Source organism: Capra hircus, chromosome 2 (genome assembly GCF_001704415.2).
Source record: "Capra hircus breed San Clemente chromosome 2, ASM170441v1, whole genome shotgun sequence".
Lineage (NCBI taxonomy): Eukaryota > Metazoa > Chordata > Mammalia > Artiodactyla > Bovidae > Capra > Capra hircus.
Genome location: NC_030809.1, coordinates 82,491,946 through 82,508,285, shown reverse-complemented (window position 1 = coordinate 82,508,285; position 16,340 = coordinate 82,491,946). Strand labels below are relative to the sequence as shown.

At 37.6% G+C, this 16,340-nt stretch overlaps 1 protein-coding gene across 2 annotated transcripts in view; it reads right to left on the bottom strand.

The window, feature by feature from the left end:
- The window catches only part of KYNU (kynureninase), a 118,105-nt gene that overhangs the window by 65,551 nt on the left and 36,214 nt on the right, over positions 1-16,340 (bottom strand). For both annotated transcript variants that reach the window (XM_005676180.3, XM_013969899.2), the window contains exons 5-6: positions 3,770-3,831; positions 692-763 (exon numbers count right to left, since the gene is read on the bottom strand). In XM_005676180.3, the coding sequence (XP_005676237.1) occupies positions 692-763; positions 3,770-3,831 (134 nt within the window). The remainder of the gene's footprint in view (positions 1-691; positions 764-3,769; positions 3,832-16,340) is intronic.

The following is a 16,340-nucleotide window of genomic DNA, read 5'->3' as shown; positions in this document are numbered from 1 at the left end:
TTTTTAGTAAGATCATGGCTATTAGTTTGAATGATTAAATGCCTTGAAATTATAAGATATAGGCTAGAAAACTTAAATAGTGATAATATGAAGATGGAAATCAAGTTTCTCTAATACTAAAACTGAAATATGCTTTTAGCTGTGTTGGTGTCTGTAACAGTCAAATTTCTTATAACTGAAATTGCTGAAAAAGTAGCATGAAGTTTTTCCTTGAACCACAAAAAATTCTTAAAGTCTTCAATACATTTTTAAAATTAAAAACTACCAATGATTATGCTAGTGTGTTATGAAAGCAAATGGACAGATAATTGTTTATATTCCTACTTTAGGTAGCTAAAGGGTTAAGTACTGGGGTGTGTATTGGTTTAATTTCATAAAATAAAACAGCAACAAGAATTAATAAAACATTTATAACTGTACTTGATTTAGACCAGTGGTTTGTTCAGTGTCTTTAAAAAGAGTAATAAATCAATGTTCCCATTCAATTCTTTCCTCCCTTAACACATGTTTTACTTGAACAAAAGAAATAAAGCTATAATCTATAAAAATGCATAAATCAAAAGCATTTGACAGATCTTTTTATTATAAGGTTACTTAGAAAAGACTAGTGAATAAACATTCAAGTCAGGCAAATGATATGCTCCTTTAGGAAGAGTAGAAAGAATATAAATACCATCTGAAGAATCCTTACATGATCTGAAGGGAAGGCTTTGGCTTCTAGGAGAATTTTATACCGTTTGGGTGTAGGCTTGAAAAATGATAACTGCAATGAAATGGATTTATTGAGAAAAGCATTAATGTACAACTTAGACATTTGTTCACTTTTATACCACACTTTAATTTTATAATCTCCAGTATTTTAAAGGAATTAATTAACTACACAGTTAGATGCCTATCAAAGGTACATTTTTCCAATTAGCCTTGTTTCCAATGAATTCTAAAAAGAAGATATTTGCTCACTATGTTTATCAATAGGAAAGCAAATTTGAGAGAAAAATGTGAATAAGATAAAAATGAATCCTCAAACTTTACTTAAACGCTAATTGAAAATTAATTGAAAATTGAAAATCTCAATACACTTAATGGCAATTGCTCTGAGACTGAAATATCATATTCTATCTAGTGCCACCTGGGAAGCCTCTCTATATGTATGTTTTATTCATAGTGATTTATCTAGAGCTGTAGATTTGGTTTCTAGTACATATTATTTCTAAAGTTTTATGATTGTATGAAATTTAATTTTAGGTCCAACTGAATTCCTTTGCCCTAATGAAACATTTGAGATTTCTAGATTCACCAGGGAGAAGTAGCTCATGTGTTCAGAAGAGCCTTTTCATTTCTCTGTGCAGTTCTTGGAGAATACTGACTGACAATAATAACAATAAGGATGATTGCTATTGTGAATTGGATGTTGACCATTGGCCAGGGTGCTAGAACAATTTTCACATATTATCATGTTTTATATGTATGAGGTAGATATTATCATCCTCCTTTTTTACAAAGGAAAAAATTAAAATTAGAAATGCCAATTGTTGTTTAGTTGCTAAGTTGTGTCTGACTCTTCTGCAACCCATGGACTGTAGCCCACCAGTTTTCTCTGTCCATGGGATTTCCCAGGCAAGTATAATGGAGTGGGTTGCCATTTCCTTGTCCATGGGATGCTCTTGACTCAGAGATCAAACCTGTATCCCCTGCACAGGTGATTCCTTATCACTGACCCACCTGGGAAACCCAGAAATGACAATAGCCTTGTCCAAAATCAAACAGGTATTAAGTAATCTAGCTGGAAGCCAAACCAGAGTTGTCTGAACTGAAAGTCATGCTGTTTACCATCATACTTAACATACTCCATAAGCACTTTCCTTCAGGCATGTTTAATAACCATGTCTGTATACTATAAAAATAAAATATCAGTTCTTAATAGTCCAACTTTGTCCTATAGACATGCTTTCAAAATCTCACTTAAATATGAAATACAAAATTTTCATGACATCAGTTACTCTAGGCACCATATTTCAAACCAAGAATATATATTTTAAGGTATACATATTACCAAATTCTTAAAATGTAAGAAATACCTAAGCAGAGTGACTCAATTAATGTTTGTTATTGTTTTTCAGCTTTATGGACTATGCCAAAGCCTTTGACTGTGTGGATCACAATAAACTGTGGAAAATTCTGAGAGATGGGAATACCAGACCATCTGACCTGCCTCTTGAGAAATCTGTATGCAGGTCAGGAAGCAACAGTTTGAACTGGACATGGAACAATAGACTGGTTCCAAATAGGAAAAGGAGTACGTCAAGGCTGTATATTGTCACCCTGCTTATTTAACTTCTATGCAGAGTACATCATGAGAAACGCTGGACTGGAAGAAACACAAGCTGGAATGAAGATTGCCGGGAGAAATATCAATAACCTCAGATATGCAGATGGTACCACCCTTATGGCAGAAAGTGAAAAGGAACTAAAAGCCTACTGATGAAAGTGAAAGTGGAGAGTGAAAAAGTTGGCTTAAAGCTCAACATTCAGAAAATGAAGATCATGGCATCCGGTCCCATCACTTCATGGGAAATGGATAGGGAAACAGTGGAAACAGTGTCAGACACTATTTTGGGGGGGCTCCAAAATCACTGCAGATGGTGATTGCAGCCATAAAATTAAAAGACACTTACTCCTTGGAAAGAAAGTTATAAGCAACCTAGATAGTATATTCAAAAGCAGAGACATTACTTTGCCGACTAAGGTCCATCTAGTCAAGGCTATGATTTTTCCTGTGGTCATGTATGGATGTGAGAGTTGGACTGTGAAGAAGGCTGAGTGCTGAAGAATTGATGCTTTTGAACTGTGGTGTTGGAGAAGACTCTTGAGAGTCCCTTGGACTGCAAGGAGATCCAACCAGTCCATTCTGAAGGAGATCAGCCCTGGGATTTCTTTGGAGGGAATTGATGCTAAAGCTGAAACTCCAGTACTTTGGCCACCTCATGCGAAGAGTTGACTCATTGGAAAAGACTCTGATGCTGGGAGGGATTGGGGACAGAAGGAGAAGGGGATGACCGAGGATGAGATGGCTGGATGGCATCACTGACTCCATGGACGTGAGTCTGAGTGAACTCCGGGAGTTGGTGATGGACAGGGAGGCCTGGCGTGCTGCGATTCATGGGGTCGCAAAGAGTCGGACATGACTGAGCGACTGAACTGAGCTGAAATCACGTCTGACTCTCTGCGATACCTTGGACTGCAGCAGACCAAGACTCTCTACCCTTCGCTATCTCCTGGAGATTGAGCCATTTCATGTCCATTGAGTTGGTGATACTATCTAACCATTTCATTCTCCACTGCCCTCTTCTCCTCATGCCCTCAATCTCTCCCAGCAACAGGGTCTTTTTTAATCTACCCCAAAAAATTAATGTACAGAAATACTCAGCACATTGGAAAACTGTCTTTCTGAAAAGATCACTGCTTGCTACCATTTTTACATCATTATTTTGTGTGCTTGCAGCAATTTAGCTTTTCATCAACTTTAACTCTTATTCCTTATGTTCTAAGATAAGAGCTCAGTATTCTAAAGCTGTTTGTAAAGAGACAACTCTCCCATGATTATGAAGAAGCCATTCTAGTAGGGCCCAGCATTTCCTGGTATAATTGAAAATAATCTCACAATTTATTTTGAAGTAAGTAAAACTCCAAATCCTCATGAATTAAAGATAGAAAAAATCAGATTCTGTAAATGAGTGTATTCTAAACACTGGTGGGAAAGGAGGCTTACCAGTAGAAGATGTAAATTAACAGTCAAACCATTCATTAGGGCTACTTCTTTCTCATTGGCTCCTGAAAAACAAGTATATAGTAATTTAGATTTTCCTGTTAGTTTTAAGGGTGCTTGGAAAAACAAAGTATCACTCTTTCATCCTTAATGTTTTTAGTAATAAGGGCATATTTGATGTGTCATGACAAAGAAGTGGGAGTTTTCCCACTTGACTAATTTTATCAAATGATATTTGGACTAACATGCACATAGATAGCTAAAAATTACATTTCCTTTTTGACATAATAAATAATAAAAACATAATAGTGAAGCATTTGCTTTCTCCTGTAAAATAAAAATGATCTATCATCAGCTAGGTTGCCAAATTCCCACAGAACACATTTTTGTGGTAAGTGCATCTCCAAGAGGAATCCAAAAAGAACTGAAGGCCAATCACATCTTTAAAGCTGGTTGTTTCTAACATCAAATTAAAATGCACCTTTAATAAAAGAAGGCAATGCTGCTAAACATAATTCACTGTTATTACAGTGAAATGTACAGTAGTTCCTAAGACAAAAAAAGCTAGCAGTAAAGTAAATGCTAAATAGCTCTGGGTTTTCTTTATTCACACTGATACAAGATAATTCATATAAATATGTATTATTTGATGAAGAAAACATGCAAAATTAAGATAACCACAACACAATCATAATCTGATCTAATTCCTATTAACAAGGGTCATACCACTAGAAACAGACCCAGAGAGAAAGCATACAGTGGATACTTAAGAACTCAGAGCACAAACAAAGGTAATAATACTTTCCCCCTTTTGCTTCTTATGATGGCTCTTGAAGGCAATTAAAACAGTATCTCTTTACCATTACTGAGAAAAAGAGGCTATGAGCTTTAATATTTGTAAGGCTGTACTAGGTGCATCATACAAGTCTTGCACTTTGTATCCAATGAGATACTTCTGATAGAATCCCATTTTACTCAAAGAATAGACTGTAAATAGGATAATTATTCTAATAACTAGATAGATTTTTAGGTTAAATTCACTTGAGGGGAGGCCACTGGAGATAAGTGGAATTTATATTTCAACATAGCCATTTAAGGAAAGGCCTGTGCTTTGATCTAGAAGAGAAACACTTGTGCATTTGATGGATGGATTTCCCCACTTGAAATGCAAGATTGGTAAACAAATGGTGGCTGTTAAATATGTATCTCTGGTCATTGTAAGGTGAATAGTGTCTCAAGTCCAAGGACAATAACAACCTCATACTGCATCTATCTATCTATCTATATACATATATTAGTTGCTCAGTTGTGTCCAACTCCTTGAGACCCCATAGACTGTAGCCTGCCAGACTCCTCTGTTCATGGAATTAACCAGGCAAGAATACTGGAGTGGGTTGCCATTTCCTTCTCCAGGGGATCTTCCAAACCCAGGGATCAAATCCAGGTCTCCCACCTTGCAGGCAGATTCTTTACCTTGTGAGCCACAAGTAAGTTCTTCATACAGCATTCTTCACTCTAAACAGGTGTCTCAAACCCGCTAGATAGCTTATGTTGTATATGGGGGCATACATCTTCTCCTATGGTATGAGCATCTTTTTGAAATATGATGAAATAAATGCTGTCAGATTTATTTTATTTCTTTCTTTGCATTATGGTATGAATTTTCACTATTACTTATAAAACAAAACATCATCTAAGACATCAATCTGATATTATTCTTAACTTCCCGTTAGCTCTTTACACACATCTTTTCTGAAAACTATTAATTTTAATAAAAAATATTCTGGCAGGGAATGTGGAAGGAGAAAAGGAAGGAAAAATAATACATTTCACAATCCTTATCCATGGATGTGAAACCCATGGCTATAGAGGACGGAATGTATTCATGGCACAACTCATTTTATGTTAGGGACTTGAGCATACACCTATTTTGATATTCTGGATGGAATATCCTGTGTGGACTCCTGGAAGCAATCCCCAAAGAAGCTGAGGGGTGACTATATCAAGAAAGAGCAGAACTGATAGAAAGAAAAGCATTTGAAAGACTGTTGTTGTTCTTTACTTGCTAAATTGTATACAACTCGTTTTGCGACCCCATGGACTATACCCACCAGGCTGCTCAATCTATGGGATTTCCCAGGCAAGAATACTTGAGTGGGTGCCATTTCCTGCTCCAGGGGATCTTCCCAACCCAGGGATCAGACCTGTGTCTCCTGCATCACAGGGGGATTATTTCCCACTGAGCCACTGGGGAAGCCAGAAATAATGTAATGAGAAGAAATCAAAAGAGGATAAAATAATTTATAAATTTACCACCAAATGAAAACAAAGATATGGAAGATGCAGAAAAAAAGATAGGTAGAATTTCTATACAAGGCCAGGCATTCCATTTTTGCTTAATGATTACCTTCTGATTAAATGAGGAGCAACCAGAGGAGCGGTGGCTGAACAGGCACAGGAGGGCCTAGAGGAGTTATCCCACGTTGAAGGTCAGGAACGGCGGCGGTAAGGAGATACCTCTCGTCCAAGGTAAGGAGCAGTGGCTGTGCTTTGCTGGAGCAGCCGTGGAGAGATACCCCACGCCCAAGGTAAGAGAAACCCAAGTAAGATGGTAGGTGTTGCAAGAGGGCATCAGAGGGCAGACACACTGAAACCATACTCACAGAAAACTAGTCAATCTAATCACACTAGGAACACAGCCTTGTCTAACTCAATGAAACCAAGCCATGCCTGCAGGGCAACCCAAGACGGGTGGGTCATTGTGGAGAGATCTGACAGAATGTGGTCCACTGGAGAAGGGAATGGCAAGCCACTTCAGTATTCTTGCCTTGAGAACCCCATGAACAGTATGAAAAGGCAAAATGATAGGATACTGAAAGAGGAACTCCCCAGGTAATTAGGTGCCCAATATGCTACTGGAGATCAGTGGAGAAATAACTCCAGAAAGAATGAAGGGATGGAGCCAAAGCAAAAACAATACCGAGTTGTGGATGTGACTGGTGATAGAAGCAAAATCCGATGCTGTAAAGAGCAATGTTGCATAGGAACCCTGAATGTCAGGTCCATGAATCAAGGCAAATTGGAAGTGGTCAAACAAGAGATGGCAAGAGTGAACGTCGACATTCTAAGAATAAGCGAACTAAAATGGACTGGAATGGGTGAATTTAACTCAGATGACCATTATATCTACTACTGCAGGCAGGAATCCCTCAGAAGAAATGGAGTAGCCATCATGGTTAACAAAAGAGTCCAAAATGCAGTACTTGGATGCAATCTCAAAAATGACAGGATGATCTCTGTTCATCTCCAAGGCAAACCATTCAATATCACAGTTATCCAAGTCTATGCCCCAACAAGTAACGCTGAAGAAACTGAAGTTGAAAGGTTTTATGAATACCTACAAGACCTTTTAGAACTAACACCCAAAAAAGATGTTCTTTTCATTATAGGGGACTGGAATGCAAAAGTAGGAAGTCAAGAAACACTTGAAGTAACAGGCAAATTTGGCCTTGAAATGCGGAATGAAGCAGGGCAAAGACTAATACAGTTTTGCCAAGAAAATGCACTGGTCATAGCAAACACCCTCTTACAACAACACAAGAGAAGACTCTACATATGGACATCACCAGATGGTCAACACCGAAATCAGATTGATCATATTCTTTGCAGCCAAAGATGGAGAAGCTCTATACAGTCAACAAAAACAAGACCAGGAGCTGACTGTGGCTCAGATCATGAACTCCTTATTACCAAATTTAGACTCAAATTGAAGAAAAGTGAGAAAACCTCTAGACCATTCAGGTATGACGTAAATCAAATCCCTTATGATTATACAGTGGAAGTGAGAAATAGATTTAAGGGCCTAGGTCTGATAGATAGAGTGCTTGATGAACTATGGAATGAGGTTCATTACATTGTACAGGAGACAGGGATCAAGACCATTCCCATGGAAAAGAAATGCAAAAAAGCAAAATGGCTGTCTGGGGAGGCCTTACAAATAGCTGTTAAAAGAAGAGAGGTGAAAAGGAAAGATATAAGCATCTGAATGCAGTGTTCCAAAGAATAGCAAGAAGAGGTAAGAAAGCCTTCTTCAGCGATCAATGCAAAGAAATAGAGGAAAACAACAGAATGGGAAAGACTAGAGATCTCTTCAAGAAAATTAGAGATACCAAAGGAACATTTCATGAAAAGACGGGCTCGATAAAGGACAGAAATGGTATGGATCTAACAGAAGCAGAAGATATTAAGAAGAGGTGGCAAGAATACACAGAAGAACTGTACAAAAAAGATCTTCATGACCCAGATAATCATGATGATGTGATCACTAATCTAGAGCCAGACATCCTGGAATGTGAAGTCAAGTGGGCCTTAGAAAGCATCACTACCAACAAAGCTAGTGGAGGTGATGGAATTCCAGTGGAGCTATTTCAGATCCTGAAAGATGATGCTGTGAAAGTGCTGCACTCAATATGCCAGCAAATTTGGAAAACTCAGCAGTGGCCACAGGACTGGAAAAGGTCAGTTTTCATGCCAATCCCAAAGAAAGGCAATGCCAAGGAATGCTCAAACTACTGCACAATTGCACTCATCTCACATGCTAGTAAAGTAATGCTCAAAATTCTCCAAGCCAGGCCTCAGCAATACTTGAACTGTGAACTCCCTGATGTTCAAGCTAGTTTTAGAAAAGGCAGAGGAACCAGAGATCAAATTGCTAACATCCACTGAATCATGAAAAAAGCAAGAGAGTTCCAGAAAAACATCTATTTCTGCTTTTTGACCTGCCAAAACCTTTGACTGTGTGGATTACAATAAACTGTGGAAAATTCTGAGAGAAATGGGAATACCAGATCACCTACCCTGCCTCTTGATAAGTCTGTATGCAGGTCAGGAAGCAACAGTTATAACTGGACATGGAACAACAGACTGGTTCCAAATAGGAAAAGGAGTACGTCAAGGCTGTATATTGTCACCCTGCTTATTTAACTTCTATGCAGAGTACATCATGAGAAACGCTGGACTGGAAGAAACACAAGCTGGAATCAAGATTGCCGGGAGAAATATCAAAACCTCAGATATGCAGATAACACCACCTTTATGGCCGAAAGTGAAGAGGAGCTAAAAAGGTTCTTGATGAAAGTGAAAGAAGAGAGCGAAAAAGTTGGCTTAAAGCTCAACATTCAGAAAACGAAGATCATGGAATCCGGTCCCATCACGTCATGGGAAATAGATGGGGAAACAGTGGAAACAGTGTCAGATTTTATTTTGGGGGGCTCCAAAATCACTGCAGATGGTGACTGCAGCCATGAAATTAAAAGACGCTTACTCCTTGGAAGGAAAGTTATGACCAACCTAGATAGTATATTCAAAAGCAGAGACATTACTTTGCCGACTAAGGTCCATCTAGTCAAGGCTATGGCTTTTCCAGTGGTCATGTATGGATGTGAGAGTTGGACTGTGAAGAAGGCTGAGCACCGAATAATTGATGCTTTTGAACTGTGGTGTTGGAGAAGACTCTTGAGAGTCCCTTGGACTGCAAGGAGATCCAACCAGTCCATTCTGAAGGAGATCAACCCTGGGATTTCTTTGGAAGGAATGATGCTAAAGCTGAAACTCCAGTACTTTGGCCACCTCATGCGAAGAGTTGACTCATTGGAAAAGACTCTGATGCTGGGAGGGATTGGGGGCAGGAGAAGAAGGGGACGACCGAGGATGAGATAGCTGGATGGTATCACAGACTCGATGGACGTGTGTCTGAGTGAACTCCGGGAGTTGGTGATGGACAGGGAGGCCTGGCGTGCTCGATTCATGGGGTCGCAAAGAGTCGGACGCGACTGAGCGACTGAATTGAACTGAACTGAAGAAATGTTAGTCTTTCAAAGAATTCAGTGTTCATTTTGGATCACCTAATTTTTTTCATGCATGGAATGTGATGAACCACAAGTGCTTGGGCTGAATTAATCTAGACATACACTTGGCCCTGTGCTTTGCACCCTTCACTCTCAACGGCCTTCTAAAACTTGGATCAGTTCTTTGTAAGTAATCCTTCATTGACTTGAATTTGTCTGCCCACGTACCAAAAATTATCCCACCTTAGCACTTTAAATTCAATCAAGTTTTTCACAAATGCCCTCCTCACCTGCTTATGAACTTTGTGAAGGAGAAGGTCAGTGTATGTAGCATGTGTGCATGCACACCCCTGTATAGCTAAGGATGGTGCATGTATTGAGGCTGCAGAACATTAACAGAAATGTTTATTCCAAATATGGCCTAAAGCACCTAAAGATTCAAGTGTTCTTAACGTCCATGGGCTACAAATCAGATGGATTTTTAACATATTTTCAAAAGAAAATTTACTTAATTGACCTATATCTTTTGGTCTAATTTGCATTTCTGAAATTTGTTTTTGTACCTTTAAGATATTTCAATATTATCAGCATTCCATATGACAATAAATCTTCATTTAAAGCAAGTTGAAATTCTCTCTAGTTGCTTTTGTTTGTTCCTTTTGTTTTTCCTAAAAGCTTTTTTTGAACTAATGTTGAAACATCAAAAACTGTAAGTATGGGCTATAATTTTCTGTGCTATACAATATATATTTATTGCTATCTATTTTATACATAGTAGTTTGTAACTGCCCTAATTTCCTCCCCCCACTTCCCTCTCCCCTTTGGAAACCACTATTTCTTTTCTACATCCCTGAGTCTGTTTCTGTTTTTGCATATACCATCTTTTGTACTATTTTTTAGATTGTGCTTTGCCACTCAGTTGTGTCTCTTTGCAACCCCATGGACTGAAGCCTACCAGGCTCCTCTTCTTCACTTTCTGCCATAAGGGTGGTGTCATCTGCATATCTGAATTTATTGATATTTCTCCTGGCAATCTTGATTCCAGCTTGTGCTTCATTCAGCCCAGCATTTCTCATTATGTACTCTGCATATAAGTTAAATCAGCAGGGTGAAAGCATTCATCCTTGATGTACTCCTTTCCCGATTTGGAACCAGTCTGTTGTTCCATGTCCAGTTCTAACTGTTGCTTCCTGACCTGCATACAGATTTCTCAACAGGCAGGCCAGGCGGTCTGGTATTCCCATCTCTTTCAGAATTTTCCACAGTTTGTTGTGATCCACACAGTCAAAGGCTTTGGCATAGACAATAAAGCAGAAATAGATGTTTTTCTGGAACTCTCTTGCTTTTTCGATGATTCAGTGGATGTTGGCAATTTTATCTTTGGTTCCTCTGCCTTTTCTAAGTCCAGCTTGAATATCTGGAAGTTCACAGTTCACATACTGTTGAAACCTGGCTTGGAGAATTTTGAGTTTTTTTTTTTTTTTGCTAGTGTGTGAGATGAGTGCAATTGCACAGTAGTTTGAGCATTTTTGGCATTGCCTTTCCTTGGGATTGGAACAAAAACTGACCTTTTCCAATTCTGTGGTCACTGCTGAGTTTTCTAAATTTGCTGGCATATTGAGTGCAGCACTTTCACAATATCATCTTGTAGGACCTGAAATAGCTCAACTGGAATTCTATCATCTCCACTACCTTTGTTCACAATGATGCTTCCTAAGGCCCACTTGGCTTTGCATTCCAGGATGTCTGGCTCTAGGTGAGTGATCACACAGTCATGATTATCTGGGTCATGAAGCTCTATTTTTGTATAGTTCTTCTGTGTATTCTTGCCACCTCTTCTTAATATCTTCTGCTTCTGTTAGGTCCATACCATTTCTGTCCTTTATTGATCCCATCTTTCATGAAATGTTTCCTTGGTATCTCTCATTTTCTTGAAGCAATCTCTAGTCTTTCCCATTTTATTATTTTCCTCTAGTTCTTTACACTGATCACTGAGGGAGGCTTTCTTATCTCTCCTTGCTATTCTTTGGAACTCTGCATTCAAATGGGTATATCTTTCCTTTTCTCCTTTGCCTTTTACTTCTTTTCTTTTCATAACTATTTGTAAGGCCTCCTCAGAGAACTGTCTTGATCACTGCCTACTATACCATGTTATGAACCTCTGTCCGTAGTTCTTCAGGCACTCTATCAGATCCAATCATTTGCATCTATTTGTCACTTTCAGTGTATAATCGTATGGGATTTGATTTAGGTCATACCTGAATGTTCTAGTGGTTTCCCCTACTTTCTTCAATTTAAGTCTGAATTTGGCAATAAGGAGCTCATGATCTGAGCCACAGTCAGCTCCTGGTCTTGTTTTTGCTGACTGTATAGAGCTTCTCCATCTTTGGATGAAAAGAATGTAATCAATCTGATTTTGGTGTCAACCATTTGGTGATGTCCATATGTACAGTGTTCCTTTGCGTTGTTGGAAGAAGGTGTTTGCTATGACCAGTGTGTTCATTTCACAAAACCCTATTACCTTTGCCCTGCTTCTTTCTGTACTACAAGGCCAAATTTGCTGTTACTATATAATATTCAGTATTTGTTTTTATCTGTATGACTTATTTCATTAAGTATAATATGTTCTAGGTCCATGCACATCCCTGCAGAAGGCATTATTCCATTATTCTTTATGGCTGAGTAATATTCCATTACCTAGTGGCTCAGATGGTAAAATATCCACCTGCCATGCAGGAGACTGGGGTTTGATCCCTGAGTCAGGAAGATCCCCTAGAGAAGGGAATGGACATTCCAGTATTCTTGCCTGGAAAATTCCATGGACAGAGGATCCTTGTGAGCTACAGTCCATGTGGTCACAAAGAGTTGGACATGGCTGAGCAACTAACACTAATACTTTTACTTTTCTTTATTCATCTATCTGGCTATAATTCAATAAAAATTACAAATGAAAGTACTACAAGTATTGGAAGCAAATTTTTTGGAGGCCAAGGATTTCTAAAAATCTTCTGAAATCTTATCAGGATTTGAAAGAGTCTTTATTTTAGAAGATGAGCTTCCCTGATAGCTCAGTTGGTAAATAATCTGCCTGCATTGCATGAGACCCCTGGGTCTGAAAGATCTGCTAGAGAAAGGATAGGCTACTCTCTACAGTATTCTTTGGCTTCCCTTGTGGATTAGCTGGTAAAGAATCTGCCTGCAATGCAAGAGACCTGGGTTCTATCCCTAGATTGGAAAGATTCCCTGGAGAAGGGAAAGGCTATCCACTTCAGTATTCTGGCCTAGAGAATTCCATGGACTGTATAGTCCACAGGGTCACAAAGAGTTGGATACAACCGAGCAACTTTCACTTTCACTTTACTTTAGAAGATCATGTACAACTCACTGCAGTAAGTGTAAAAATTTGAATTATTTCATCTAAGATGTGTGTGAGACAGAGTTCTCATTTGAAGAATGAGAACTGCTTGTTTATTTATTGAACACAATTTTTTGCTTTACCAGAAGGTGAAACTTATATACAAGCATTACCTTCTTATATCTATGCCTAGCACACTAATGTTTATGGAGCCCTTATTATGTGCCAACACTTCTAGTGTGACTTGTATTATCTTCACGGTAATCCAATGAGGTATCTACTTTATTTTCCACTTTTATCAATGAGGAAACTAATGTGCAAGCAGATGAACTAACTAGTCACAGACAGGAAGTAGGAGACAAAAATCTTTCTCTCTCAGAAAAATAAATAAATAAAATCTTTGTTCAAGAAAACATTTAGAAGTGTTGTCTATGTTATCTGCTCTCTGTACGTCAAATATAGGAAGCCCATGTTCATTACTAATATCCTTCTGCATCTTTCTCATCCTCATTTAATTTCAAATGTTTTGCAAAGTAAGAATGACAGGGTCCCTAGCTGCTTAGTGTTTGATAAGAAGGTTCTCATAACTGCCATGCATGTTCTATATATTTTATTCAGTTCAGTTCAGTTCAGTCACTCAGTCGTGTCCAACTCTTTGCGACCCCATGAATTGCAGCACCCTAGGCCTCCCTGTCCATCATCAACTCCCAGAGTTCACTCAGACTCATGTCCATCAAGTCAGTGATGCCATCCAGCCATCTCATCCTCTGTCGTCCCCTTCTCCTCCTGCCCCCAATCCCTCCCAGCATCAGAGTTTTTTCCAATAAGTCAACTCTTCGCATGAGGTGGCCAAAGTACTGGAGTTTCAGCTTTAGCATCATTCCTTTCAAAGAAATCCCAGAGCTGATCTCCTTCAGAATGGATTGGTTAGATCTCCTTGCAGTCCCAGGGACTCTCATGAGTCTTCTCCAACACCACAGTTCAAAAGCATCAATTCTTCGGCACTCAACCTTCTTCACAGTCCAACTCTTACATCCATACATGACCACAGGAAAAACCATAGCCTTGACTAGACGGACCTTAGTCCGCAAAGTAATGTCTCTATTAAGCAGATGCAAATGTTGTTTTGTTCTAAGGTTTGCAGTTAAGCTAAATCTGAGAGCTTTCCACTCTATTTTACAAGTAGCAAAGTCCTGTGGTCCTTAGAGTTGCCTCGAGTGTGCTTGATGATTCATGGCTATCTGGAGAGAGCTCCCAGGGATATTACCTCTCTGTGGGTCAACCTCAAGTTTCATAAAGCAAATTTATGTTCATATTACAATAGTTTTATAAGCCAAAATGAATGTATCTAGCCTTCTGTAATGTTTATGTACTGAGGGAGAAGTAGGCTTAATAATAATATTAATAATATTCCTCAGCAATTCTATTTCTAGCACCCTGATAATGTGACATTAATTACAAGGGAAAGTTATTCCATGTTTTGCAGTTCTACCTTTAGAGACTTTTGTGTCTTTGAAATACCATACAAAGGCATGTAACATGTATGTGATAAGCTTCATTTGTTTTTATATATATGAAAAGTGAAAGAAATGTATATAATGTTTGATAACATATATATAAATGTTTTATTAAATGTTTTTCATCTCATATGAAATGGAAATTATTTTCTCTATGTATGAGTAAATAGGGTTGCTCATTACCTCTTTCTCCTCTCTATTCACTCTATCAATTTGTACATATAATAATTTTTATTATCCTCCTGTTCCTTCTTTTTCAGAAGTATTATGATAAAATAAAGGCTGTGGTTTTAAGAACCTGGAAGATTCAATCGTAGTCCAAAACTTACAGCTTGTCTGTTTGCTCCTGACTCACTTAGACAGCCCACAAGTAGCAACAATAAATTTGATTTCTGCTCCTGTCTTCTGTAGTTAACACATAATTTAATTTTTTTATTTATACAATATCTACCTCCAAAAAGGATATTAGGTTTCTTGCATTTAATGTGAGAAAGAATGATTTTTAAAAATTGCAACAAAGTACAATATATGCTGATGGGAAACAAATTAGAAGCAATTAAATGTTTTTGCTACTTCATTCTATCAGATTTTCTTAGAACTTACTAGTAACCAAGGCAAAAAGGAAACCTGGGATTTGCAGCAAAAAAGACAAACATGAACACATACACACATACCTTATAAAAGAATCAGTTCCTACTAAAGCAAACAAAGTAAACTCATTCATTTTTAAACTTAAAATAAGAACCATTTATTTGACTAATACATACAGTTTTAAAAGTAAATAAACTGGGGAATAGGTATTAGCTACTGAAAAAAAAAATTTAAAAATCATGCTCTTGGTCCTCTTTAGCAGATACTGTCAACAACAACAACAAAAAAAGGTAGAATTATTTCTCCTGATTAAACATACATTGTAGAGAACAAAATAGACATTTAATAAAAAAATCATTAAAATAAAGAAGCTACTTTATATTTAATGATGCACTGATAATATTTCCAGTTAAATGTGATAATTCATTTGCCATATTAAGGCTTGAAACTTGGAGAAAAAAAATATATATAAAATAAATAGTACATATACTGTTTACTGAGTTCCATATAAAATGAAGTTTATCCCATATATGTCACATGCCTTTGTGTGATATTTCAAAGACACACAAAAATCCCTAAAGCTAGAACTGATTATTGTTTAAAACATTTTTAATAAGTTCAATTTTGTTACTTATCTAAGTAATATGAATATTCTTTTTTCAAAAATAATCTTATTAACAATAATGAGAGGTGGGCTGGTTTGAAATTTCATTGATTATTGTGACATATACATATTTGCTGGGCAACAAAACACATGCACATTTAATAAGTTTCAGTGGAGCTATAAACTTTTAAATGGTGAAAGGAAATCTTTTTGCAAGTTTTATGGGTTTTATAAATCTCACTAAATAATTGCCTTACCACTTGCCTGGCCTAGCATCCTAACTCCTCTTTAAAGCATGATAAATATTAATCACAAAATAATAGAATTAGAATGCAATTTATGTTCTGAAAGCAAATCTATCAAAGAAAAACAGTCCACATCTAAGGAAAACATAAACGCTCAGGTCAAATTAGTTCAGGATTTTTAGAGTGGTTTTTTTTTTAGATTTACATGTTAGGCATTTGAATGAATATAACTGGCGTCTTAGAAATGACCACAGATTAAAAGCATTATCAGACAACTAAGCAACACACTTATAAATGCTATCCAGTATTGTTCAGGTGAGAATCCTCTCCATAACACTATACATGTATGTATACATATCCTCTGGATTATGCTGGCAGTCTGATTAAGTGCTCTGTGCTCCCAAGATCCTGACTGG